Source organism: Sebastes umbrosus, chromosome 22 (genome assembly GCF_015220745.1).
Source record: "Sebastes umbrosus isolate fSebUmb1 chromosome 22, fSebUmb1.pri, whole genome shotgun sequence".
NCBI classification, from domain to species: Eukaryota; Metazoa; Chordata; class Actinopteri; order Perciformes; family Sebastidae; genus Sebastes; species Sebastes umbrosus.
Window position 1 is genome coordinate 4,380,338 of NC_051290.1, and position 27,655 is coordinate 4,407,992.

The 27,655-nt window shown below is 39.4% G+C and overlaps 1 protein-coding gene across 1 annotated transcript; it reads right to left on the reverse strand.

The window, feature by feature from the left end:
* Positions 1-26,796, reverse strand: ache (acetylcholinesterase). Its single transcript, XM_037759374.1, has 9 exons — positions 26,576-26,796; positions 6,788-7,314; positions 4,662-4,885; positions 4,313-4,573; positions 3,422-3,644; positions 3,028-3,261; positions 1,639-1,831; positions 1,313-1,491; positions 1-456 (listed from the first exon to the last, which is right to left on the reverse strand). Exons 2-9 carry the CDS (start codon positions 7,218-7,220, stop codon positions 335-337), a joined length of 1,869 nt encoding a protein of 622 aa, XP_037615302.1. The 5' UTR covers positions 7,221-7,314; positions 26,576-26,796; the 3' UTR covers positions 1-334.
* Positions 26,797-27,655: the final 859 nt, after the last annotated feature.

A 27,655-nucleotide genomic window follows, 5' to 3' on the forward strand; every position in this document is an offset into this window, starting at 1 on the left:
ATATATGCACGCACACAAACACACACCCGAGGTAATGACACATCTTTGACATTTTCTAATATTCCTCCGTATTGATGACGACTTCCCTCCATAGCCCTTTAGTTTCACACACAAATCCAGAAAAAAAACACATAAATAAATAGTATAAATAATACAAATAAAGATCAACAGTGCCTGTGTTTGTGTGTGGAGTGAAACAAGAGAGAAAAAAAAGAAGAAAGTTTTAATGAAGTTAGACTTCACTGAGGGGCTATGGAGGGAAATGGCCACAGCTTGTTCTCTCTGCCTTCCCCAAACCCTCCCCCGTCATTCTCTCATCTCTCTGCTGAGGCTCTTAGAGGTCAGTGCAGCGCTCCTGCTTGCTGTAGTGGTCAAACTGGCTCTTCCAGTGCATCATGTAGGAGGACCAGCGGTGGAACTCCACCTTCCACTGACGCTCTGCCTCGTCTATGTTGTCTGAGAGAAAAGAGACAGAGACACAGCGGAGAGACGGGTTAGCAGTTGACGCCATGTTGGAGTCGTTGTAGGGCTCTGGGAGAGGATGTCGACGGAGTCTGAGGGCCACGTTGAGGGAAGAAGAAAATCTGAGATTTCATGAATAACGTTGTAATAATACGAGAAAAAAGTCGTAATTTAATGAGAATAAAATCAAACTATTTCAAGAAAAAAAGTTGTAATAATACGAGAATAAATAATAAGTTTATGAGAAAAGAAAATCGTAATATTACGAGAATAAAGTCATAACTTTACGTGAAAAAAAAATTGTAATATTACAAGAATAAAGTCATAACTTTACGAGAAAAAAGTCGTAATAATACGAGAATAAAGTCATAACTTTATGAGAAAAAAAGCCGTAACATTACGAGAAAAAAGTCATAACTTTACAAGAATAAAGTCGGAATTTTACGAGAATAAAGTCATAACTTTTTGGGAAAAATAGTCTAAATATTACGAGAATAAATAATAAGTTTATGAGAAAAAAAGTCGTAATATTACGAAAATAAAGTCATAACTATGGGAAAAATAGTCTAAATATTACGAGAATAAATAATAACTTTACGAGAAAAGAAAATCGTAATATTTCGAGAATAAAGTCATAACTTTACGCTGAATCTCAAATTAACCTAAAGGTTCCCAGCTTTCAGATGATGTACACCACTTCTCAGTGACATCTACTGTTGACCTTTTATCTCCCCCTGAACGTCCCCGGTCCCAGAGTGGTGAGGGGTTACAGTTACTGGGAGGATAAGGACCAGTGAAGACCTGTCGTCGCTACAGATGTCATGTGTTGTGTTTAGAAAGCAGTGTTTACCAGTGATGTTGAGGAGGCGTGGCAGGAAGCGGTTCCAGAAAGCGCACATCTGGTTCCTCAGACCTTTGTGGACCTTCAGTTGTTCCGTGTTGAGTCCGACGTGTTTCTGCTCGCTGACTGTGAACAGAGGCCAGCGCTTCTTGGTGTCTACCAGCCCGTCATGGTTCACATTGGGATTTCTGACAGGGAGGAGGTACGAGAGACACAAGTGATTAACAATAGATAAAATGGAAACCCTAACTCTAACTTCTGGTCATCTCAAGATGGAGTACGGTGTACTCGTCTCTCTCCGCTGCACATTATAGTTAATATCTGTGACGCCTCACCCAGTTCGTGCAAAGTTGGCCCAGTATTTCATCATGCGTTGGCTCAGTTTCTCCTCCTCTGAGGTGTAGTTGAGTCTCTTCACCAGCGGCAGGCCGAAGACGAACTCGATCTCGTAGCCGTGGATCACACCCATCCACTCCGGCCAGGCCAGGTTGGACGCTCGGTGGTCGAACAGGTAGAGGTAGACTCCTCCTGGAGGAAAGAAGGAGGAGAGACAGTCACGTATCACATTTCTATTGGGACACATACAGTATGTTATCTACCATCCACGGGCCTTCCACCAGTTTCAGACTGAACTTTAGGGGACTGAAATGATGCACAAGACATCTAAACACTCTAAAACACAGACGTCTGTCCCTGGCTGAGTGAATGAGTGAGTGGTCGAGTGTTGGAGTTTCTCTATTGGCCGTTGCTCTTTCAAAATGAATAGGCGAGGCAGTTTTTCAGCTGGCAACGCCGCGGCAAAACCTTTGCTGCCACAGCAAAAAAACAAAAAATCCCCCCAAAAAATAAAACATTCGGCAATCAATCATCTGATTCCCCGCGTTAATACATGCTATGCAAAGCGTTTGTTACTCTATCCGCAAAGATAGATATTTATTACTTCTTTCATTATTTAGATTTTGAGAATATAAAAAAAAAAACACATTTTATCTGTTCAAAATGTACCTTAGAGGGAGATTTGTCAAGTATTTAATACTCTTATCAACATGGGAGTGGGCAAATAGGCTGTTTTATGCAAATGTATGTATATATCTATTATTGGAAATCAATTAACAACACAAAACAATGACAGATATTGTCCAGAAACCCTCACAGGTACTGCATTTAGCATAAAACAATATGCTCAAATCATAACATGGCAAACTGCAGCCCAACAGGTAACAACAGCTGTCAGTGTGTCAGTGTGCTGACTTGACTATGACTTGCCCCAAAACTGCATGTGATTATCATAAAGTGGGCATGTCTGTAAAGAGGAGACTCGTGGGTACCCATAGAACCCATTTATATTCACATATCTGGAGGTCAGAGGTCAAGGGAGCCCTTTGAAAATGGACAATGACAGTTTTTCCTCGCAAAGATTTAGTGTAACTTTGGAGCGTTATTTAACCTCCTTCACGACAAGCTAGTATGACATGATTGGTACTGATGGATTTATTAGGTTTTCTACAACCTAGAATAGTAAATCACGTTAATGCATTACCATTATTGGCTTGTGTGGTGTCAGAGTTGTCCCCAGATCTCAGGCATGAAGGACGAATGTCAAACATTGGGTTTCCCTCATAAAACTACAGTCTACTAGATGCCGTCTGGCTTTGTGAGGAAACAAAGTGCTCCTCTACTGGTGACCGCTCTGTGAAATGGAGCACACTCACATATCTCTTTACCTTGTGAGTTCCCTCCGCTGTTCATCATCCCTCCCATGTTAGCCTTGAGGGCGTTGTGTTGGGCGTAGGAGCGAGCAAAGTGGGCCAGCGGGCAGATGACGTTATGGTCGCCCACGATGTCGTCCATGGCGTCGCGGTTCTTCGCTCCGTTGTTCTCATCCATCCAGTCGGTGTACTGCAGCACCACCGCCTCCAGGCCGATATCGTTAGCGTGCGGTACGCCCAGCTTGACGCCTGCCACAGTGAAGTTTAAAGCTTTTATTCTCTCTGATTAGTCACATTAACAAAATGATTATGGAAAGAACTGGCAAATTCTGCAATCACATAAACAGTTAGGTGAAGAGTTTATACGGTATTCTGTGTGTCTCTCTATCCTAGCAGGAGTGAGCTTCACCTTCCAGGAAGTCCTCTCTGGAGATGAGGCTGTCGTTGTCCTTGCTGAAGCCCGGAGCTCCGTACAGCAGGAAGTAGGAGCCCTCGTCCTGGTTGACCCCGAGCAGGATCTGAGTGTCTTTAAAGTTGCCCGAGCTGAGCATGGCCTCGGGAGTGTCGGGCAGAACCTCGCCATCCACGACGGGGACGAATGAGAACCGGAAGAGGGCTGACCACGGCAGGACCTGCCAGGATGACAAATGTACCACAGAGTCAGTGAGTGACTGAAATAACACCCAAAAGACTCCTGAATCGCAGGTCGTCTTGCGGACAGACCTGACAAAGCATGAATTCAGACATTTTTACAAATGGTGACGTGACGTAGTTAATTCGGCATCCTTTTCATACGTTTATTGCAATTAGATAATAGCAAACTCTGTAGTGAACAAGCTTAATTCAGCCGACGTTTGACTTGCTAGAGACAGTGAATACAGCTCGATGAAATGCATGTTTTTCTTTTGTTCAAAATGTACCTTAAAGGGAGATTTGAAGTATTCTATTTAATACTCTTATCAACATGGGAGTGGACAAATATGCTGCTTTATGCAAATGTATGTATATATCTATTATTGGAAATCAATTAACACAAAACAATGACAGATATTGTCCAGAAACCCTCACAGGTACTGCATTTAGCATAAAGAATATGCTCACATCCTAACATGGCAAACTGCAGCCCAACAGGCAACAACAGCTGTCAGTGTGTCAGTGTGCTGACTTGACTATGACTTGACCCAAACTGCATGTGATTATCATAAAGTGGGTAAAGTCTGTAAAGGGGAGACTCGTGGGTAACCATAGAACCCATTTACATTCACACATCTGGAGGTCAGAGGTCAAGGATCTGCATTACCTGCCACTCCTGGTCGATGAGCTCCTGTGCGGTTTTACCGCGCAGACAGTCCACCAGCTCGGTGTCGTTGCCTCCGTTGCAGCCGACCAGTTTACCCAGCAGCGTGGCCCGTCTGCGGGCCTCAGCGGGGCTGACCGAGGCCCAGGGACAGTTGGGGACGCCGCTCTGCAGGATGGCCCTGGTGAAGGTAGGCCGGCTGTCTGGAGACAACAGGTGGAATCCTACCGAAGCACCGCCAGCGCTCTCACCAAAGATAGTCACCTGAGAGAGCAAATGGAGAGGATCAGGAATCAAAATGAGATCACTACTTCAATCACAGGCGAAATAAAAACAGTGAGAAACTACTAACCTGTTTGGGGTTTCCACCGAAGAAATGGATGTTGTCTTGAACCCACTGCAGCGCCATCCTCTGGTCCAGCAGACCCACGTTGCCGGGAGCCTCGGAGGAGCCGTGCAGAGCGAGGAAGCCGAAGGCACCGATCCGGTAGTTCATGGAGACCACGATGACCGTCTCGCTGTGAGCGAGGTAACGGCCATCATACACGTCCAGAGAAGAGGAACCACTGTAGAACCCTGGAAACATCACATCGTATAGTTTATCGTATAGTAACCCGTTGGATCACAATCTCCCACAAGCAGACAGAAGCTTTGCTGTAGATTTAAATGTCCACAACACCAGGTGATTAGAATTCAAGGGCACAGTTCTTGTTTAATGTTTAATGTCACTTCTTTCAGCGCATACCAGATCCACTCCTTCCTTTCTTACCTTTCACAATAAAAGCCCTAGACATATACGCTGTGTCACTGTTTACCAGAGGGGACTCAAATTTACTCAAGAGTATTTTACTAAGAGGAATCACAGCTTACACTAGCTTCAGGCTATACAACCATTTACCTCAGACTAGTTGGTCCTCTGCCTGTGCAAATCTATGCAAAGCTATTTGAGCGTTATTTAGTGTTGCAACTCGTCGCAAATTTGCATCGCTATGAATAGTTCTGATGCAGAATATTCACAGGCAAGCATTTAGCGTTTTCATGTTGTCTACTCGTCACGCCCCCGGTGTGTAAAGGCCTTAAAGACACAGACGCAACAAGCCGACATCAAAGAACTAGCGGCGATGAAGTCCGACTGTACCGTCCACTCAATCCAATGTCTTCTCTGTGTGGAGTGAACATTACTACTTCCAGATTGGGCTGGGCTATATGACGATATATATCATCAAAACCCAATAAAAATATCCATCCTATATATTTTTCTATTCAAGTTCTTAAAATGAGAAAATACTCTTTTGTCAAGTATTGAATTCACACAGGAGTATACAGAAAGAGGCTTTACCATCTGGTTATTGCATATAGTATTTATACTATCTATTTATTGAATTACCAGAAATGATGCTATATCGTGATATATATCATATTCAAGATATTAAATGTCGGAAACATTTCATTTTACAGGTCCAAAGATTTCATGGTAATTAGGTGATAATTAGCAAGTAACCTATTAGAAATTTCTGTGGAATTACTGCCAAATTACCCCAATATTTACCTCAAAATGACTTCATTATAATCATTATTTAATAATTATATTCTAAAATAGCATATAATGGTTAAAATAGGGCCCTTAGGCTTGAGAAGCGGCACTTCATCGGAGGTGGAAAACTTATAAAAGACACTTCTGATCAGGTACAAATCTCACCATTGTGTGACTTATTGTCGACACAAATATAACCTGGTAGCTGATGTCATGATTCAGGGAGGTTTTTAAAGAAATTTCAAAGAAGTTATTTGCTTATTATTATAATTATTTTTTAAATTATTATTATTATTTATTATTATTATTTAATTTTTATTATTATTTAATTTTATTATTATTATTATTTAATTTTTATTATTATTATTTTTTAAATTTTATTTTATTATTATTATTATTATTATTACTATTAGTAGTAGTTGTAGTATTAGTATTATTATTATCTATTTATCAGCAGACACGGAAATAAAGCATATTAATTAACTTTGTATTCTTTTCCTGGAAATGTATTAAATAAATTACCAGCTATAGCGGAATATAATTATTAAATCATGTTTGTAATAAAGTCATTTTCGAGGTAAATATTGGGGTAATTTGGCAGCAATTCCAAAGAAATTTCAAAAAGGTTACTTGCTAATTATCACCCAATTACCATGAAGTGTTACCGAAATGACCTATATCGTGATAGAAGGTTTTGACCGTATCGCCCAGCCCTACTTTCAGATCGTCTTCTTACACAGAGCGGAGGAGGAGGAGGACGGAGGACGGAGGAGGAGGAGGAGGAGGAGGAGGAGGACACAGATGTTTAAGATTGAAAAAATAATTGCCAATCTTGTAATGCTCCCTGCCGGAGCAGGAGGCACGACCTGGTGCACTGCTGACCAAATGAGTCACGTCTATAACCAATTTAGATTTCTCATTCTGAAAAAGTCGTGACCGAGTACCTCCGCCGTAGATCCACACCATGACGGTGAGGTTGTGCGGTCTGGGCGAGGAGGGCACCCAGACATTGAGGTACAGGCAGTCCTCGCTCATGTCTCTGTTGGGGTTCCACATCTCGCTGCCTTGGAAGCCCGGGTACGACGTGTCCACGAACTGGTAGCAGGCGTTGGGATAATCGTTGGCCTCGAACACCCCCGTCCACGGGCGCTTGGCCTCGGCGCGACGGAAACGCCGCTTCCCTACCGGTGCCTCGCCGAAGGGGATGCCCAGGAAGGCGGTGACCTGGCTTCGGTCCGGCATCGGCATGCGGATGCCTCGGACTCGACCGGCACGCGTCTGAACGATGAGGTCCGCCTCGCTCTGGGAGGAGCAGGTGGGGATGAGGAGAGACAGGAGGAGGATCGGGGAGAGGAGGAGAAGGACGGAGGTCTGCATGATGGAGGCGAAGACGAGTCTTTGCGGCTGGAGCTGTGGTCGTGATTCCCTCTCCGATCAGGGAGGGCTGGGTCTGTTCTGCTTCCCCTCAGCTCTACAGACACACAGAGAGAGAGAGAGAGAGTAATGTGATTACGGTAAAGGAGAGTGATGTAGAACAGAGGGAGAGAGAAATAAGATGAGGAAAGAGATGACAGGACAGAGGAAGTAGGAAGTGTCATCAAGGTAGATCCAAAAATTTGTTCAGACAGGCAGACGACTCAAATCCAAATGATTAGTTTTCACGCGTAATCCTTCGAAGCTTCGACCGTTGCCATGACAATCGACCTAAAAATCACTGTTCAAATGCTTCGTTTGTATATGTATGATTCTGATGATTTTATCTGTTCAAAATGTACCTTAAAGGGAGATTTGTCAAGTATTTAATACTCTTATCAACATGGGAGTGGACAAATATGCTGCTTTATGCAAATGTATGTATATATATATTATTGTAAATCAATTAACAACACAAATCAATGACAGATATTGTCCAGAAACCCTCACAGGTACTGCATTTAGCATAAAACAATATGCTCATATCATAACATGGCAAACTGCAGCCCAACAGGCAACAACAGCTGTCAGTGTGTCAGTGTGCTGACTTGACTATGACTTGCCCCAAACTGCATGTGATTATCATAAAGTGGGCATGTCTGTAAAGGGGAGACTCGTGGGTACCCATAGAACCCATTTATATTCACATATCTGGAGGTCAGAGGTCAAGGGAGCCCTTTGAAAATGGACAAGACAGTTTTTCCCTAAATTTAGCGCAAGTTTGGAGCGTTATTTATCCTCCTTCACGACAAGCTAGTATGACATGGTTGGTATTAATGGATTCATCAGGTTTTCTAGTTTCATATGATACCAGTTTCTACACTCTAGCTTTAAATCTGACCCCGCTACAACCTAAAAATCGCAAGTTGCGTTAAAGAAATCAGTGGCGCTTTTGTGTTATAACACGTTAACTTTAACATCCCTAATTTAAACTAATATGATAACACAAAAAAATGTATGTGTTTTGATCAAGACTAAATTACTTTTAAAAAGAACAAATTACTTATCAAGAAAAATATTTTTCAAGTGGCCACAAATCTCTTCGGGTGCATATCACAAATAATTTCTATACATAAGATACAGTTGGATCAAATGTGAAAATCAAAAAGAGGTGTGTCCCTATAGGTCTGAGTAATCAATACGCAAAATCATGTATAAAATAATCAAAAAGTAATGATGCTTATAACACAATATGATCATTAAATTAATATCTAAAGGCTGGATTGAACAGCATTCTCCATGTCTTGGATTTAGGCAGCCAGTTAAACAGATGTGATGGCTTCTTTAGGATGTCTACACACCCTGATGCACGTTATCAGACTGAATGTAGCCGTGTAGGCGGGCTGTGGCTTCCCAGAAAAGACTTATTAAATATTCAACACAACACCAAGACAACAGCAGTCTGCTGCTCCACAGCACAGACGAACCACGTCGGTGTAGAATCAAACTGCTTCTGTTTATGTTCAAGTCAGTTCTATAAAAAGATTCGGTAACAACTTCATGTTACAGGTCCGCAAATTTCACGGTAATTAGGTGACAAATAGCAATAATTACCTCAAAATGTATCGGAAATTACTTTATTATAAACATGATATGCTAAAAGGGCATATAATGTTTAAAATAGGGCCCTTAGGCTTGAGGAAACTAATAGAAGACACTTCTGATCAGGTACAAATCTCACCATTGTGTCTCATTATTAGCTCTAATTATATATTATAACCTGCTTAGAGTGAGTGTTACTAAGTTAAACAAGTCTTAATTTCCTCTCTTACATCTATCTTATATTGCTGTGAAAACATCTCCTTCAAACAACTGGATTTATTCAAGTTTCTCACCAAAAACTACATTTTACAAGATTACATTTGAACGCATCATGAGAGCGTTATAATTTACCAACGCCCAATAGTCATTTTCTACTGAGCAGAGCTTCAACACACTATAATGTAACTCTATGGAACCGGCAAGAAAATTGGATATACGAGACTTATATATGAGGGTTCAATCGGCTTGATTTATGCAACAGTTTTCTACAGTTTTTGCAGAGCATTTTAAACGTCAATATGGAGTCGATCATGTTTCATTTAATTGCGGGAAGCCCAAATCGTGATAGCGATTAACATTCGATTAGTTGTGCAGCCCTACTTTGAGTCAAAACCTCTTAAAGGTCCCATATTGTAAAAAGTGAGATTCTCATGTCTTTCATATTATAAAGCAGGTTTAAGTGCTTTATAAATACTGTTAAACTATCAAAACGCTCAATATATGGAGAAATACACACAGCCTGTAATCAGAAATTGTGCGTTTGAAACAAGCCGTTAGGATTTCTGTCCATTTGTGATGTCACAAATATACAATATATATAGATCATTACATGGTTTTAAACGTAAACATTCTGAATGTGTCCCTGTTTATTTCCTGTTTATTATGTAAATAACATCAGCTGACAGGAAGTAAACATGGACCCAAACTGTTGCCTAGCAACGCAATTCCGTAAAAATGCATTAAAACGGAGCGTTTCAGACAGAGGGTGAATACAGGTATATTCAGGCAGACAGTATGAGGAAAATAAAGTTTTTTTTTTTAACATTACAGCATGTTAACATGTTCTAGTAGAAACACAAAATACAAGTAAGAACCTGAAAATGAGCTTGATATGGGACCTTTAATCTTGTGTCTGAATGCAGTTGTTGCTCAGTGGAACGGAGAGCTATACCTCGGAGTAATCGAGAACGCCAGTGTTGAGACTCAGATAGATTCTCCATGTTGCTCTGCTCAGGCTGATCGGATTACTTGATATCGTGATGTAATTTCATCTCCATTTCACATAGTGTGTATTTCAAAAACATTCACTATATGCTATGTTGTTGCACCACTAGTACAAATACCTTTTTCATCTGCAACCTTCCAAGGTGAAGGTTAAGTATTTGTAACTGTATTTGCTGGAACAGTTTTGTGTTCCACTTTCGGAGGAACACTTACTGTACGGTATCGTAGTGATGAAACCCGACTGCAATAGCTGAAATCTCAATTACCAAGTTTCCACTGTGAAGGAGGGGAGAGTTATTTTCTTTCAGCGGGCCGACGTGTTAAAAGCCCCTCAGTGCTCAACAACAAAGGCTGAGACAGGTGTGTGGTCATGAGGGGGACTATAAAAAGGCATCAGAGTAAAACCCTAGTAAATGCCACGCTGTTTGATGGATTAATGTTCCACTTACCAGATACTGTAAATATCTCCTCATAGTAAGAAATGTAATAACTCTAAGAGACTGTATGAAAGTTATAGTTTGGGCGTGCTGGGAGAAGGGATATTTATTTTTGTCACCAACTTTTTTATTTCTATTTTTATCTTATACCAGCTAGCTGTACATTATCCCACTTATTACACAGCTACTTACTTAAGAAATCAATGATTTGACACAAAAACAGTCTGCCAGAGTATAACATCTGTACTGTGTCCATAGCAACAGTCTGTTATACATAGCAACGGGCTGTTATACATGGCAACGGTCTGTTATACATAGCAACGGTCTGTTATACATAGCAATGGTCTGTTATACATAGCAACGGTCTGCTATACATAGCAACGGTCTGTTATACATAGCAGCGGTCTGTTATACATAGCAACGGTCTGCTATACATAGCAACGGTCTGTTATACATAGCAACGGTCTGTTATACATAGCAACGGTCTGCTTTAAAGAAATAACAGATTGTATAATGCTGCGATTGACCAATCAGAATCAAGTATTGAACAAAGCCGTGTAATAAATCCTGATAATGAACACCTCGGGAATATTTAGTCGGAAAAACATGTTATAACAGTGACTCACATTGGGTGAGAGTTTCGAATAGAATGTGCAAAAAAAGACAAAGTTAAACTTAAAACAAAAAGAAAACATTGTTCTTTTCTCCAGTTATATACCAATAAATGAATAAGGATATTCAGTTTACAATGATAGCTGATACATATGATGACAGATGGAAGGTCAAATCAATGTAGATGTCAATCCGTGGGTTGTTGCACCCAGGAGGAAACTGCAGTACTCTGCTGTCCTTGCACCTAATAAAAAGTAATTAAAGAAACAGCCGTGGGCTCCGGTTTCCTCCCGGGCTCAACTACGGACCGACATCTATGCTGTCGAGTATTATGCTTTCAACTATGAGGTTTCTATATGCCCTCATTAATTACTCACGAGGATGCAATTCATCTGCAGTGACATTTCTACAAATAGCCGCATTGTTGCTAAGTCTGAACCATTATTTGAGCCAGATTTGACTTCAAGAGACGTGGACTTGGACTTGACATTTGTGACTAATCCCCGGCTTATAAAAAACAGTTGAGGGATACTGCAGCGGTTATTGTTGGTGGTCTGGAAATGGCTGTAATTGATACGGCCTTACCCCCATAAACTTCATCTATGGGGTCAGTAATCTTTGAGCTATAACAACCATCTGCAGTTTGTTTGTTGTACCAATTTAATATCAGTAGGGATTGTAATTCCTGTGTATTTTGAAGATTTTTTACATTATGTTTAAGATGCTGTTGTACGATTTATTATTTTAATATTAGCTAAATAGCATTATACATATATTTTTCACATTTAAATAAACACAGCACAAACAGCTTTCACTGTTACATCCCTTCTAATAAAAATATCTGCATCAAAATAAGACTTGTCCTTCTTCACAGTTCATCTCCTAAAACCAAAATGACACCAAAAACTTTTTTTTACCTAAAAAATTAAAATCAATAGAGCATTGCTTTCACTTTCACGTTGTGCTACATCCCTGCTAATCACCAAATATTTCCATCAAAATAAGACTTAAAATAAGGTTCTTTGTCGCCTGAGTTCATTGCATTTTCATTTTGCCCGTAAAATATACAGTATAATAGTCTTCTACTCGGGACTGCAGCCACAACATTTGAGCAATGTTTTTTTTTTTTTTTTTACAGGCGCTGCAGAAATGACAGCTCCCCAAAAGTGAAGCCAAAACATCCTGATCGCCCCCTGGTGGCGTAACGATCCTTTTTCTGTCCGGCATAACTTTAGCGAGTGTCCAACAAACAGTGTGTGTATTTGTGCTACACTAGCAGCTCTAGCATTGCCGGAAGCTTTGTGCTCGCCGCCGCCACACGCGTAGTCTACGTAACTTTAGTGAGTGTTTAACAGACCTTGTGTGTGTGTGTGTGTGTGTGTGTGTGTGTGTGTGTGTGTGTGTGTGTGTGTGTGTGTGTGTGTGTGTGTGTGTGTGTGTGTGTGTGTGTGTGTGTGTGTGTGTCGGCGGTGAGTGTGAGGTTGTTGGTGGCGTTATAACTGTGAACGTAGGTGTAGCAGTGTATGTACAGTTTATTTGTCGGTGAATAAATGCTACGAAACTACAACTCCTCCGCTCCGCTCAAGTGAGCCGGAGAGACCGGCGCCGACTTCCTGTATCCTGCAACTCCGGCTCCCGTTCTTAAGGTGGGCTGTTAAGGTGGACCAGCTTTTCTCCTTAAAGTGACGAGCCGCTCCTCTGAGCCGCTCCGCTTTTTAATTAATTATTAATATTTATTTTAACTGTGTTAACAGATAGCGATAATCGGTTAAAATGCTTAATGTCGGTTAACAGTTAAACGGTTAATTATTAACATCCCTAATCGGGAGTGAAAAAGTTGGATCGGTGCATCCCTAAATATCAACATAAGCCATGCAAACAAATATCAGTACTGATCTTTAGTAAACTCTATGCAAGCTGACCACACAGACACATAGTTTGATGCTGGAGTGAATATATCAGCTGGGTAATGTTTGCTGTTGGCGTACTGTGATGTAATGTTAATATTGTCAGACGTTTGTTTAAGTAAGATGATGAAGTGTCCGGGCCTGATTTTTTTTACATGTGTAACTCAGCAAAGACGAGGAGAAAGAGAATGAATCTCCTCTTTCGCTTTACTCGCACTGATGGAAAACATGTTGCGAGTCCATTGACAATATTACCTCCCTGTTTGTTTGAATGTGTGTGTGTGTGTGTGTGTGAGTGTGTGTGTGTGTGTGTGTGTGAGAGGGACAGAGAAAGGTGACATCACCAAAATAGATTCTCTATACAACTGAGAGGGAGTGCGTTCAGAAATAGTATCGATACAAAAACACACACACAGCTGCCCCCTATCCCTTACAGCACCTCCAAGCTAATCCCGTCACTATGACAACCATACATCGCAAAACATAAACAGGAGCCTCCAACCTGACAGGTGGGAGACAACTGGCTCCGGGCATTGTTGTGCATTTATAACACAAAATGAGGGAGTTCATAGCAGGAAGGTGGTGGACAGATTCAAACACATGAGAGCTAATGTAGACCATCAAATGTACAGCTAACCCTGAGACATGACCTCACACACATTAAATTATCTTAAAGGGCAACTTCAGCATTGCTTTTAATCTATTCTGCCATATTTTGTGTCTAAGTGACTAATGGGGACAATTTTTGAAATTGCTCCAGTACTGAGCGAGAGCGCTGCAGACAGCAGCTGCTAAACGGGCTGTAATGTAATCGGGCAATTCTTCACAATCAATGTACAAAGTGCTTGTTTTTGCCGCTGACAGGCTCAGATTGTTATTATAAGTGTACGATAACATTATGGAAAGGTCCCTACGGACAAATAAAATATTGCTGTGTCAATAAAAACAAAACGCAACTGAGTGGCGAGGCTAAACATTGCAGCAGATGAAAACATCACATCTGTATGGGTGGAGGAAAAAAATGATTCACATAAGAATCACAATTCTTACACTTTACAACTCTGAGTAACTACACACATGTAAAAAATTATTTTTTTACCTCTGTACTAACTTGGGCTGTCAATCGATTTATTTAGTTAATCGCAATTAATCACACATTTTGTATCTGTTCAAATTGTACCTTAAAGGAAGATTTAAATTTAAATTCAAGTATTTAATACTCTTATCAACATGGGAGTGGACAAATATGCTGCTTTATGTAAATGTATGTATATATTTATTATTGTAAATCAATTAACACAAAACAATGACAAATATTGTCCAGAAACTCTATAGCTAGGTATACTGTGCTAAACTATACTGTACTATACTATACTATGCTGTACTATAATATGCTGTACTATACTATATGGTACTATACTGCATGGTACTATAATATGCTGTACTATAATATGCTGTACTATACTATACCATATGGTACTATACTGCATGGTACTATACTATACTATATTATACTATACCATACTATGCTGTACTGTACTATACTACACGGTACTATACTATACTATGCTGTACTATAATATGCTGTACTATACTATATGGTACTATACTGCATGGTACTATAATATGCTGTACTATACTATACCATATGGTACTATATTGCATGGTACTATACTATACTATATTATACTATACCACACTATGCTGTACTGTACTATACTACACGGTACTATACTATACTATGCTGTACTATAATATGCTGTAATATACTATACTGTACTATACCATATGGTACTATACTGCATGGTACTATACTATACTATATTATACTATGCTGTACTATACTATGCTATACCATACCATGCTGTACTGTACTATACTATACCATACTATGCTGTACTATACTATGTTGTACTTTACTGTACTATACTATACCATACTGTACCATAAGATACTATACTGTACTACACTATACTGTACTGTACTATTGTATACTATACTATGCTGTACTGTACCATAAGATACTATACTGTACTATACTATGTACCCATACAGCTGCAGATCCACCCTGTACTGTAAACACTGGTAGAGGAGACACGTCTGCTGTAGTAGTGGACGAACTTTGAGGTCTGGGAATGTGGACTCAGATGAACTTTTCTACTGGCTCAGTCCAGCAACATGGAGGACTGTCATCGTATGTATTTCACTACAGCAGTGTTACGGGCCTGCCCGTAGCACAACTGTGGTCACAATTTGTGGTTCGGGGTTTTGTTTCAATCCCATGTTCCTGTCCTAATGTTGTCTCATGTGTTGTCCTTTCTCTTTATGAACTATAACTGCTGCTGTTTCACATTAAAATCACCAGGAGGGCTTTTACGCTGAAGTCCTGACTTCCAGTTGGCATCACCCTTGGTGGCATATTTCTGGCGCTGTATTTATAATCCCGCTTGCTGTGTATTTCCATCCAACACCTCTGCATGTCCCACTTTGAAAACAGTATAATTTCCTGTCAGAAACAAGCTGTCTGAAATCAGCCACCACCACCACACTGCTGGAAAACAGGAGGAGCGAAAGCACAAATGAAACGTAGCAAAAGGACTAAAGACTTTAACCTGATCAACCTCAAATTTGGTAAGTACTATCTTAAGATCTTTGTGATGAAAAGTTGTTCAAAGCTTCAGTTTTTTTTAATCGAACTATGTTGCCGTGGCGTGGCGGCGAAAAAGCACCATTCGCCAAAAAAAAAAAAGTTGTAACTTCGATGTACATTTTCCAATCTGCACCAAATTTCTCATGTGTGATAAAAATGTCTTAACAGATGATTCAGATGATTCAGATCCTGAAAAATTAATTTTTTTACGCTGAAGTTACAACTTCCCGTTTCATGGCGAATGGCTCAAAATGGCCGCCACGGTCGGGTCGTTCAGTTAAAACTCACCATTTAAATAACTTTTCATTCTTAAGGTCTTTAGATGGTCCTGACCAAATGTCATGTTGATCTGACTAAATCTGTAGGAGAAGTTTGTTAAAGAACACGGCCTATAAAATGCTAAAAATGGGCGAAAATCGCACATTCAATTCAAAATGGCTGACTTCCTGTTGAGTTTTGGGCATACCTCCAAGAGGCTTTTTTGTGCGTCTCCACATGTTATATCTGTCTGCCAAATTTCATACATGTAGGTGAAACAGGAGCGAGGGGCTCAATTTTTCCAACTTTCTAGGTGGCGCTAGTGAGTAATTCTGCAACATCCAAGCCCGAGACCCTTAAAATATAACATCTTTCACCGTGTCTGATAATTGTGCAAAGTTTAACAACTTTTTAAGCACCTTTAAGCCTTCAAAAATGACTGACGTTGTCGGTGCTCGGGCCCTAAATATGATCTGTTAAAGCCAATGGGTGACATCACAGATACTGGGTTCACGTTACTGAAAATCAAGGGAGGCCCTCCTGTAAGAGAAGGGGAAGGAAGGAGGGAATGGAAGAAGGAAAGATGTTTTTATGGGAGGGGGGGGGAGACGTACGCATCGCAATTATTTATAGCAGTGACAGCTGCGTGGCGGGAACAACGGGGAGGAGGTAAATGAGAGGTGGGAGGCTGCTGGGAAGTAGAGAGTAAGGATGCTGGAAAAGGAGAAGAGAGGAGAGGAGAGGATGGAACTGGTGTTTAGAGCACCTTCATGCTACATCTCAGTTTGACAGATGTCCAGGGTGGTTTGTTTGAAGTGAGAAGGTAATTTATGCCAAATAGTGAGAAGGTTTAAAGGTGGTAAGATACAGATGTTTGACATCTAACAGTGAGCAGTTCCTGGAATACCTACGATAACAAGCTTGAGTCATACTTGCCTGCCGTGAGACCTTAAAAAAAGAGTTAAGAGTTTCAGAGACTTTGTTTCCTGCATTCTGGTGACTTATATAAATAATATAAGTATACTGCAACAGCATTTTTATGTTAAACTTTTAATTTTACTTTTAATTCTCAGGAAAGAAAAACTGAATATTACAGTTTATTGCGACTTTTGTCAACTTTTTTAAGACAAGACCATGAGAAAAAGTTGAAGCATACACTTCTAGGGACTTTTACTTTGGAAAGTATATAAATTAATGTTAAAATGTTTGATTTTCAGCATGTATGTAGTCAGAGATGTCCTGAAGTCAAATATATCAGTCATCGTCAGGAATTATTTATTATCCAGGAACCCAAAAAAAAAATCAAAGAATAAAGACATTTCCCTCACCATGTAGTGGTATTTTCTTTTTAAATTATAAGAGACATGTAATGTTTTTATACTTCTGGTGAATATAATCCAATCAAGCTTATTTCCATATATGTATTTTGTATATACAGTTCCCTTTGTTAACACCTTATTTTGAAAACCGGACGTAGTCCCACATGTCTACTTCCTCTAACTTCTCCAAATCCGTCTCTAGCTCTCCCGTCAGCTCCGTTCTCTTTATACATCCATGGTCAGCTCCATCGGGGCCGTTTGAGTGCATTTAACATAAATGTCAGTATATGGGTGCTCTACAGGTGTAGCGTCGGCCCATTTGACCAGGGTGACGAGAGCGACGGCCGGCTCGACTACGATAACGTTTCCTACTAACTTTTCACTTTTTCGGATATTTTGTAGACATTTTTCTGACGTTTTTTTTTCGAAAATATTTTAGACATTTTTTTGCCTTTTTTCCGTCATATTTCGGACTGTTGTTTGAGCAAATTTCTGCCTTTCTCGGAAATTTTTTGGGCCATATTTCGGACATACTTTGGTATTTTTTCTGCCTTTTTTCAGCCTTTGTTCGGACTAATTTTCTAACATATTTCGGCCTTTTTTAGAAGTTAGCGTGCGTCTAGCTCTGCTTTTTCCTGGAATGTGTGAAACCCAAAGTGTTTCCATACTTTACTGGATATATAGTGTTTACCACGATGGATTTAACATGTGAGGGTGCAGGTCGTATCCACGTGGACCCTCCGATGTTTTCTGCATTTTCATTTCGGCTCGCTACGGTTTGTTTTGGTTGACGGATACGGAACCGGAACGGATATGACGTCACGTTACTCAGACTAAAACAATAAAAGCGGTAACTTTCTTAAGGGTAAGGGTATATCCCCAAAACACTATTCCTATAAATGCACCAGCCCTACTTTAACTCGTGGTAACTTCTGAAGGTGATCCCTGAGGAAAAGAGGAGGGAATAAATTCATAGAAAACAGACAGCGAGCGGAGGTGGGAAGAGGGGTGAGGAAATAAGAGAGGAGGGGTCTGGGACTGGGTGGGAGAAACTGTGTCACTTCTCAAATTAGACCGAGGAATTTGTGTATGAAGTTCACAGGAGGATTGGTTTCACTGGGGGGGGCGGGTTCGAGTCACGTGTGTCTCTCAGGATAAAACACACCGGACAGAGAAGTCAATATCAGCGTATGGAGACAGCTTATCAATGAATCAGGTGTTGTTTAGTTTAATGTAAAGACACGCAGCACACATCTTTGATCAGCCAGGCGTAGCTTCATTCTAGAGATCCACTGAAGAAAGTGCATGTGGTCAAATAATATCTATATATAGAAACAACATTTTAAATCACATGGAAAATGATAAAAGAAGCTCCAACGACACGATGGGAGAGTTAAAAGGCTGTTCAGTACAGAGATAGAGAGATAGAAGACAGACTGGATGATGAAGGAGAACCGTTCTATAAACTCTTTAACCCTCTGAAACCCACAATAGTTGTCTTTTTTAGGGGCGTACAGGGGTTCTTTAGGGGGAGATAGCAGGTCAGCAGTAGATGTCACATAGAAGTGGTGTACATCATCTGAAAGCTGGAACCTGGAGATTAATTTGAGATGCTTCTCTTGTTCCATGTCTCATAAGTTGTTGCAGCAATTTTTGGGTTGATACCATTTGTTACACAGATTTTGGTGCTAAATTTAACCATTTTTTACAACTTGAGAATTAATAAATATGATCAATAATCCCTCCAAAATACCACATTAAGACACCAAGACCTTGAGGAACACCATAGAAAAAGCCAGGCTGTGATTTGGGATCAAAAACTTTTGACATTTTTTTAGATTTCTGGAAGAATTCTGCATTTTTCTACGATTGGATGGCGAGCACTTCTGTTGTATAAACTGCTCAGAAATCCCCTTATTGTCAATCTAGCTAGGAAAGCCATCCATCCTCTGAATGCTCTAGGTCTCTAGTTTGTGGCTGTAAAGTTTCATGACGCTGTGATTATCCTAGAGGTCACCACAGGTCATTTTATACAGTGAGGTCAAGTTTTTAAAAACATCATCACACATGAATACAGTTGTGCTTATCAATATGCAGATACAACATTTTAGAATAGGTGAAAATAACACATTTATACTGCATGTGATTATCATAAAATGGGCATGTCTGTAAAGGGGAGACTCGTGGGTACCCATAGAACCCATTTTCATTCACATATCTTGAGGTCAGAGGTCAAGGGACCCCTCTGAAGATGACCATGACAGTTTTTTCTCGCTAAAATGTAGCCCGACTTTGGAGCGTTATTTAACCTCCTTCCCAACAATCTAGCATGACATGACTGGTACCGATAGATTCATTAGGTTTTCTAGATTCATATATTATCTGAACCTACTAGACATTTAGGGGATCTCAAGACAAAATTCAAGATGTCTGTAAATTGTAATTTAACAGATGATGTGGAAACATTAAGGGTACTGTCACTTGACGTTCAGAAGAGAAGGATTAATCCTCTGAAGGACCATTTATGGGCATAAAGTTTCGGTTCAGTTCAGGATTGAAGGTTTCGGTCTCTGACAATGTTCCCCACATGGTCTATTCTAGTCTAGGTCATTCTCAGCCCGACTGTGGATGCATCCCAGATTTCTTAATTGCGTCTTTTTGTGCATGGAGAAGCAAGGAAACCATGCAAGTGGAGAGGAAACGAGGAAAGGTGTTTTTAATCGACATGAGACGTCGTTTCCTCTGAAGCTTCACGTGAAGCGACGTCCGTTTCTGATGTCGGCCTTAACGGCTGTAGCTGTAGTTTGTGTCTGAACTGTACTAATAAAGACACACAGTTATTATCACTGGCAGAGCAGCAGTGTTTCCTCTCTGCAGTCCGTTACCCGTTTATCTTATACTGCTCTATAACTTTTACTCTTGTGTGTTATACTCTATTTTAGCTTGTTTTTATTTTCTAACCTTTAACGTTTTTTTTATGTTTTTATGACTAATTATGTCTTAAAGGTCCCATTTTGTAAAAAGTGAGATTTGTATGTCTTTTATATTATAAAGCCAGTCTAAGTACTATATAAATACTGTTAAACTATCAAAACGCTCAATATACGGAGAAACACACACAGCCCGTATTCAGAAATTGCGCGTTTGAAACAAGCCGTTTGGATTTCTGTCCATTTGTGATGTCAAAAAATATACAATATATAAACCATTACACGGTTTTAAACATAAACATTCTAAATGTGTCCCAGTTTATTTCCTGTTGCAGTGTATGTGAATGACATCAGCTGACAGGAAGTAAACATGGACCCAAACTGTTGCCTAGCAACGCAATTCCTTTTGCAATTCCGTTGAAATGCACTAAAACGGAGCGTTTCAGATAGAGGGTGAATACAGGTATATTCAAGCAGACAGTATGAGGAGAATAAAGTGTTTTTTTGAACATTAAAGTATGTTCTAGTAGAAACACAAAATACAAGTACGAACCTGAAAATGAGCATGATATGGGACCTTCAATGTTCTTTTGCACTTTGTCGCAATGTTCTTGAATGTTTGAGTAAAGCACTGATGCTGAAATGTGCTCTACAAATAAAGCTGCCTTGCCTTTAACAAACACCTGCACATGAATAACATCCTGGTAGTCTGTATTTACACCGAGTCCTGCTTAGAGGCTCAGGAACCATTTCTACTGGCATGATGCCTTTATATTATTTATTCATTATGAGCGTCTGTAGATATTGATACTCTGATTGTGAATTCATTATTTAATAACCCAGAATATGATGTCTTTTGAACACTAGACATTATTTACAGATATTTACTAGATGGTGAATGAGAAGACAAACTAAAATATAAAACTAAAACTCCCTATCTAACATCATCACAGACACGTCAAATCTACCATCCTATAATGTCTTACAGGCCATCTGGCTCCAGATGATGGCAGAATGTTACTGTGGAGAATCAGCCCCGTACAGCAGCTATACAGTATAAACAAGAGTCTTGTGTTTTTCTGCCCACTCCAACATGAAACTGTTGGCTGCTTTCTGTCCTGACACTTAACCCACCCACAGGCTGTGCAGGTTACAAGTCAAGCTGCTCATCAAACACAGCCTCTGCAGCAGAGAACAGTGTAGTGTGGAAACTAAACGCTAATGCCAAGTTATGTTTTACATGGTATCAGCTTGGGTCTGCAAGACTATTGTTATAATGATGAGCCCAGTCTCTATGCTCAATAACGCAATTATATAAAAAATCATGCATATACTGAATAGTGAGCTACCAGATATACAGATATATAATAAATATGTGTATTGCATAAATGTTAATATATGATTCAGTTTTATATGATATAAAGTCATATAAAAAAATATGATTTGGACAAAATAAAAAAGTGTCTTACCATTATTGATATATACAATAAAGACCTAATTAAATCTGTATTTTTTTTTAATATATAAACAACCTCTGGAAACTTTTTTATATTTTTTATAAAATAATTTACAATATATTGCACATCTTATTATTTAAAATGCATCATGCATATACTGAACAATGAGCTAAATATTGATTAAATAGCAATTTAAATCTGACATCTTGTTCATGTATGTCACTCGCCCACTGTGTAAAATAGGTAGTAGGAGCGGGCGATACGACCAATCACGGTATTTCTTTTGTTTTTTGCAGTGACGGTATTATATAATTTAAAGGGATACTCCACTCAAAACACGATTCTACCTCTTTTTTTTCTTTGGGCACTGTATGGGGACATATCTTAATAAAGAAAAACATATTCTTTTTATAACAGATGTGTTTATTGGCTCCAAATTGAAAATGAGTTAAGCTTTGTTTATGCTCGCGCGAGACACCGTAGCACGGGCCTAGATGATAGATAGATGGAAACAATATATTCTGTGGATAAACAAGAACTCAACGAGTGGGACCGTAAAGTAAAGTAGACTGCCTGGCAACACTAAACTCTGACGTACGTACCGCCAAACATTGCAACATCGCTTACGTCAAAATGACTTTCTGTCTCTCGCTGCTTCTCCTCGGGTCGCCACTCCTTCCATGAGACCATATTCTTTCACAGCCTGCAGCAGAAAGCCTCGTCTTTCCCCACTGTGTTTTAGGAGGAGTAGCCTGCCCCATAATGTAAATGTATTGTGATTCATTCAGAGTAAATAAAAATAGCCACGCTGTTGTTTTCAGTTGTGAGTGAACTGTAGCTGACTGTCGAGCAACCTGGATCTCAGCAATAAAGAACATTTGGAAAAAAAAATGTTGTTTTTTTTACATATTTACTGTTTTATTATTATTTCCATGTTTTTTCACAAACTGTGAATTACATTACATTTAACTGAATTTACATCTTTGAAGAAACCTGAAAGCTGACATAACTTTTTACATCTTAACCCACATGAAGAAAGAGATTGGAAATATCCAACGTAGAGTCACGCTGTTGGACCGGTACTGTACAGAGGACACCTGGGCCGTGAGCAGCGAGGCCCGACTGCAGCTAGCGGCCGTGCGTCGCCTATTTTTTCCCCGAGTGATGCGCGCAGTTCTCGGCCAAAATAGACCGTGAAAACGATCTGTTGAGGGCTGGCAGCTCCGCAGCAGCAATGCTGTCAAGTGGCTGCTCCAACCTGTTGCCTAAATGAAAAGTGAAACGCTCAGTGACGAAACGGAACAACGGTAGCCTGTAGGTAACCGTAGACATCCTGTGTGGGTGTGACGTAGTTTATCAGGTGTTGCATCTCCGTTTTATGTGTGTGTGTTTATCACGGTGATGACGGTATTACAAAATCCATGTCGTGGCCGAACATGACACCGGGTGATGAAACCGGTATACCTCCCACCCCTACTACCACTAGATGTTACTAAATCCTACACAGATTTACATCTTCAGTAGGGAACCAAAGGACTTGGGTCTGAGTGTCACAGACCGACTAACACACTGTTTATTTTGGTCTTTTTATGGGATTTGTTGAAAGTAAGAAATATATACAATCCCACCAGTCTTATCCTTTAATCATCTGCTTGTCAAGCCAGCAAAAGCAGCACGACACACACAACCAGAGTCGAACTACTCCCCAGAGAGCAAAAATGCAGAGTCAGAATTCACTCACTGATATTATCCCCCTTGTACTGAAAATTGCACGCAGATACAACTTTTAATAAATGAGTAAAAACCTGCAGCATTGATTACACTTTGGCACGGAGAATGCAGATAGGGAATGTGCACTGCCAGCTGCCAAGACTGCATTAACTGTTATGACTTACAGGAGCAATAAATCCAGGCTACGGTGAACTACTGCAGCAGCAGCAGCAGCAGAGAGGGAGGAGGAGAGGACCACTTTGTTTTAACCACACTGACACATCACCAACTTAGCTTCTCTTCAGCTTATCTATCCACCGACTTCAGCCAACATGCAGCATCCCTGAAAGCCCCGACTATGTTATGCAATATGCAACACAGGTGGAGATGTGATCTGCCACCGCAGACAGAGAACAGCAGCTTCTGTAATGAGATAACTGTTGTCACGATGTACAGTATCCTACTACAGGCTGACCGTACACACAAATGCCTCTGGCAATAAATAATAAGGGTGTTAAGGTTAAAATTTGCAGTGCAATCCTTGATGAATATAGACACAGTGTTATAACCCATCCTGTCATAAAAAAATATTACTGAATTATGTGATTTCACAAAATGTGTGAAGCATCTTTTTTGGATCGAAACACCAGGGTTGCGTCCGAAAATTCATTACTAACGTAGTAGTACGCTAAAACACTGAAATCACATACTCAATCAGTTTACTATTGTTCAACATACTTTTGTGTGAATAAACAGTAGTATAGTATGATATTATAGATCTTTTCGGACGCACTGAGCGGTAATTTACGTCGTCACTTCCTGACAGCCTCCTTGCCGGTTGGAGACGTGTAACCATGGTAACCCGTGACAACCTCATGTGACCAAAACGACGGTTTTGTGAGAATCAAAGTCTGAATTAATTAAACAAAATATGTATTCCGCCTATATAGTAAAGTGAAATCTTATACAGTTAAATTGAAGCGTTATTGACGTTACAGAGCTGTCCGTCAACGTTATGAATGTTGTCGTCACCACTGCGTTGCATTGTGGGATATTTATGCCGCCGTATACTGCATACTGTAATATTTCACCGCAAAGAGTATGCAATTTGCATACTATTGGTTTCATACTAAGGTTTCTCACATACTGTTTTAACGTACTAAATAGCATGTTAGTGTGTGAATTTCGGACGCAATCTATGTGAGATAATTTAGTTATTACAGTATAGCAACGCTGGACACTACGCCGGCATAAATATATCCCACAATGCAATGTGGTAGTGACGAACTATATTTAACAAATAACTTAATATTATTGTTGAAATCATGTATATTAGATGCTCAGAGTCAAAGTTAACGTAGCAGACCTCAATAGCTGCCATTTATCTGCAATATTTCCGCAACACATCCTGGTAAAGACATTATAGACATTAGAATTGCAATATCTGTCATAAAAAACAACATATTATATTTTTTGTACATGAAGACTGACATTGGATACGGTCTACATGTTTCAGGGTGTAGATAAAATCATGAAATCCCCAAATTAAAAAAAATAAAATGTTTTTATATCAATATTTACAATGATGCACAAAGCTTGATAAAAATGAATTAAAATAATAAAAATATTATAAAAATTAAAAAAGAAAAAATTTATAAAATGAATGTTATTGTAATGTTGCAATAAGGACAGTTAGTAAGATGATGAAAACCATAAAAAAAATAATTCATAGAGGTTGATTTTTTCTATTTTTTATTTGGGAGAGTTGCAGAAACACCCAATAACGTTATCAAGCAACAATATTGCCACTAGGTCAAATATTATTTAACTATAGACATTTAATACTGAGTGATGATGTTGAGTTAAGACAATATGAATAATTTAAAAATACAAAATATTGTTAGAAATGTATGAGAAAGGCCTAAAGCAGGCAGACTTTGCAGGAAAGGTTAAATCTGAGCAAATCAAAACACTAAATCCAGACATAAATCTGATATATGACAAAATATGTAAACTACATATATATGTCTATATATGCGTATAGATGTGATGTATATAGAAGTCACCATATATGTCAGATTTATTTTAAAATACAGCAAAAATTGCCACTTTCGTATATGTGTCATATATTTTTCAAGATATACACATATATAATAAATATGTGTATTGCATAAATGTTTATATATGATTCAGTTATATATGATATACACTCATATTAGGGATGCAAATATATTACTTGGATAAAATAAAAAATAAAAAAGTGTCTTACCATTATTGATATATACAATAAAGATATAAACAAATCTGTATATTTTTTTATATATACTAATAATTGACTATATATTGCACATCTTATTATCTAAAATGCATGTATGTTTACATGCATTACATTATATATGTGAAAAACAAATATGTTTGCTACATATTCACACTTAAAATTCTCCATATATGTGGAAAAATAAATAGTATATGCACACAAATGTCACCTTATATGATATGTTTGCTGCATGTTTACACATATAACTTTCAATATATGTGTAAAACATATATCTGAATGCACCAGCATTTAATATATATGATTATATGATTTATTTGCATGTTGAGTTAGACAATATGAATCATTTAAATGCAAAATATTGTTAGAAAATGCTTCAGAAAGGCCTCAGTGCATGCAAACAGCTGCAGGTTAAAGCATGCATATTTTACAGTAAAGGTTCAATCTGATTCCTCTGCAAACCCAAACACATCTGATACTGTGTCTGTGTGTGAGAGAGACAAAGTGAAGGGAAAGAAGACACCAAAAACAGAGCAGCAGCAGCAGACACATGCGTCTCGCCATTGAGGCGCGTCCACACATCGACCAGCCTCCTCCAGCAAATCACAGATTTATGCATGTCGCACAATACAATAAATTATCCTAATTTAATGTGGAAAAACATATGCATTTTTTTGCAAGCTAGTCCTGCAAGATTGCAGGCAGTAGCAACCAGATTTCACCCGAACTAATTAATTTTCAGAGTCCATCTATATGCCGAATAGACACACTACTCAATACAATTCAGATTTGATATTTAATAATATCATATGTGCAACGTATATTTGCTAATAAGCGAGTTAACCTTAAATTGGCTGTTTTTTTAATGGAGTCTGGCGTGGCGCGCGGCTCCTGGATGACCGCACGCACACACACTGATTCAAATGGACCGGTCTTACCTGAGCGAACCGAGCCGAACTTGCTATCTCCCGGTCCGTTTGGACAGGAAACAACGAAGCCGAATTGTAGTTAGTAACCGTGTAGATGTTCCCTGAATGACAGCCGGCTGTCAAACACCAAAATCTGGGTAAAAAGCCTCCTCCCAGCAGCAGCAGCAGAGCGCTCAGTGAGCTCTGGCTCTGGCCGGTGGACCGTAAAGCAGTGTGACGGCTAGAGCGAGACTGCTGCTACTAAATACTGCTAGTAAACACAGAGCGCGCTGCGAACTCTCGCGAGAACTGCTCAACTCTCGTGTCAGATTGGCTAATACAAGAGAGAGATGGAGGTACAGCAGGGTGTCTTTAGGGGGAGATAGCAGGTCAACACTAGATGTCACATAGAAGTAGTGTACATCATCTGAAAGCTAGGAACCTGGAGATTAATTTGAGATCATTTTCAGCACTGTGTGTCAATTTGTTCTAGGCATAAATCAGACATAAACATGAATTAATTAGTTAAAATAAGGTGTATAAGGGTTTAGAATATTATGATAGAAGTATATGATGTTTATTCTCGTGCTGTATTATGTCTCATAAGTTGTTGCAGCAATTTTTAGGGTTGTTACTCAGATTTGGTGCTAAACGTAACCATTTTTTTGAACCATTTAATTGATAAAAATGATCAATAATCCCTCCAAAATACCACATTAAGACACCAAGACCTTGAGGAACACCATAGAAAAAGCCATGCTGTGATTTGGGATCAAAAACTTTTGACATTTTTTAAGATTTCTGCAAGAATTGCATTTTTCTACGATTGGATGGCGAACACTTCCGTTGTGTAAACTGCTCAGAAACCCCCTTATTGATCAATGTAGCTAGGAAAGCCATCCATCCTCTAAATGCTCTAGGTCTCTTGTTTGTGGCTGTAACGTTTCGTGAGGCTGTGATTATCCTAGAGGTCACCACAGGTCATTTTATACAAGGAGGTCAAATTAAAATCATCATCACACATGAATACAGTTGGGCTCATTGGATCCACAAGAGTCTCAGCAGTGATACCCAATATATGTAATTCAAGACTGTTTAGGGACCCCAGTA

Bases quoted from the DNA above. Each gene is read 5' to 3' on its own strand.
- ache (XM_037759374.1), bottom strand. From the start codon at position 7,220: ATGCAGACCTCCGTCCTTCTCCTCCTCTCCCCGATCCTCCTCCTGTCT. The intron at 4,886-6,787 runs GTACTCGGTCAC...TGATGTTTCCAG, and splicing joins GGTGTGGATCTACGGCGGAG to GGTTCTACAGTGGTTCCTCT. The intron at 4,574-4,661 runs GTTAGTAGTTTC...TTGCTCTCTCAG, and splicing joins TCGGTGGAAACCCCAAACAG to GTGACTATCTTTGGTGAGAG.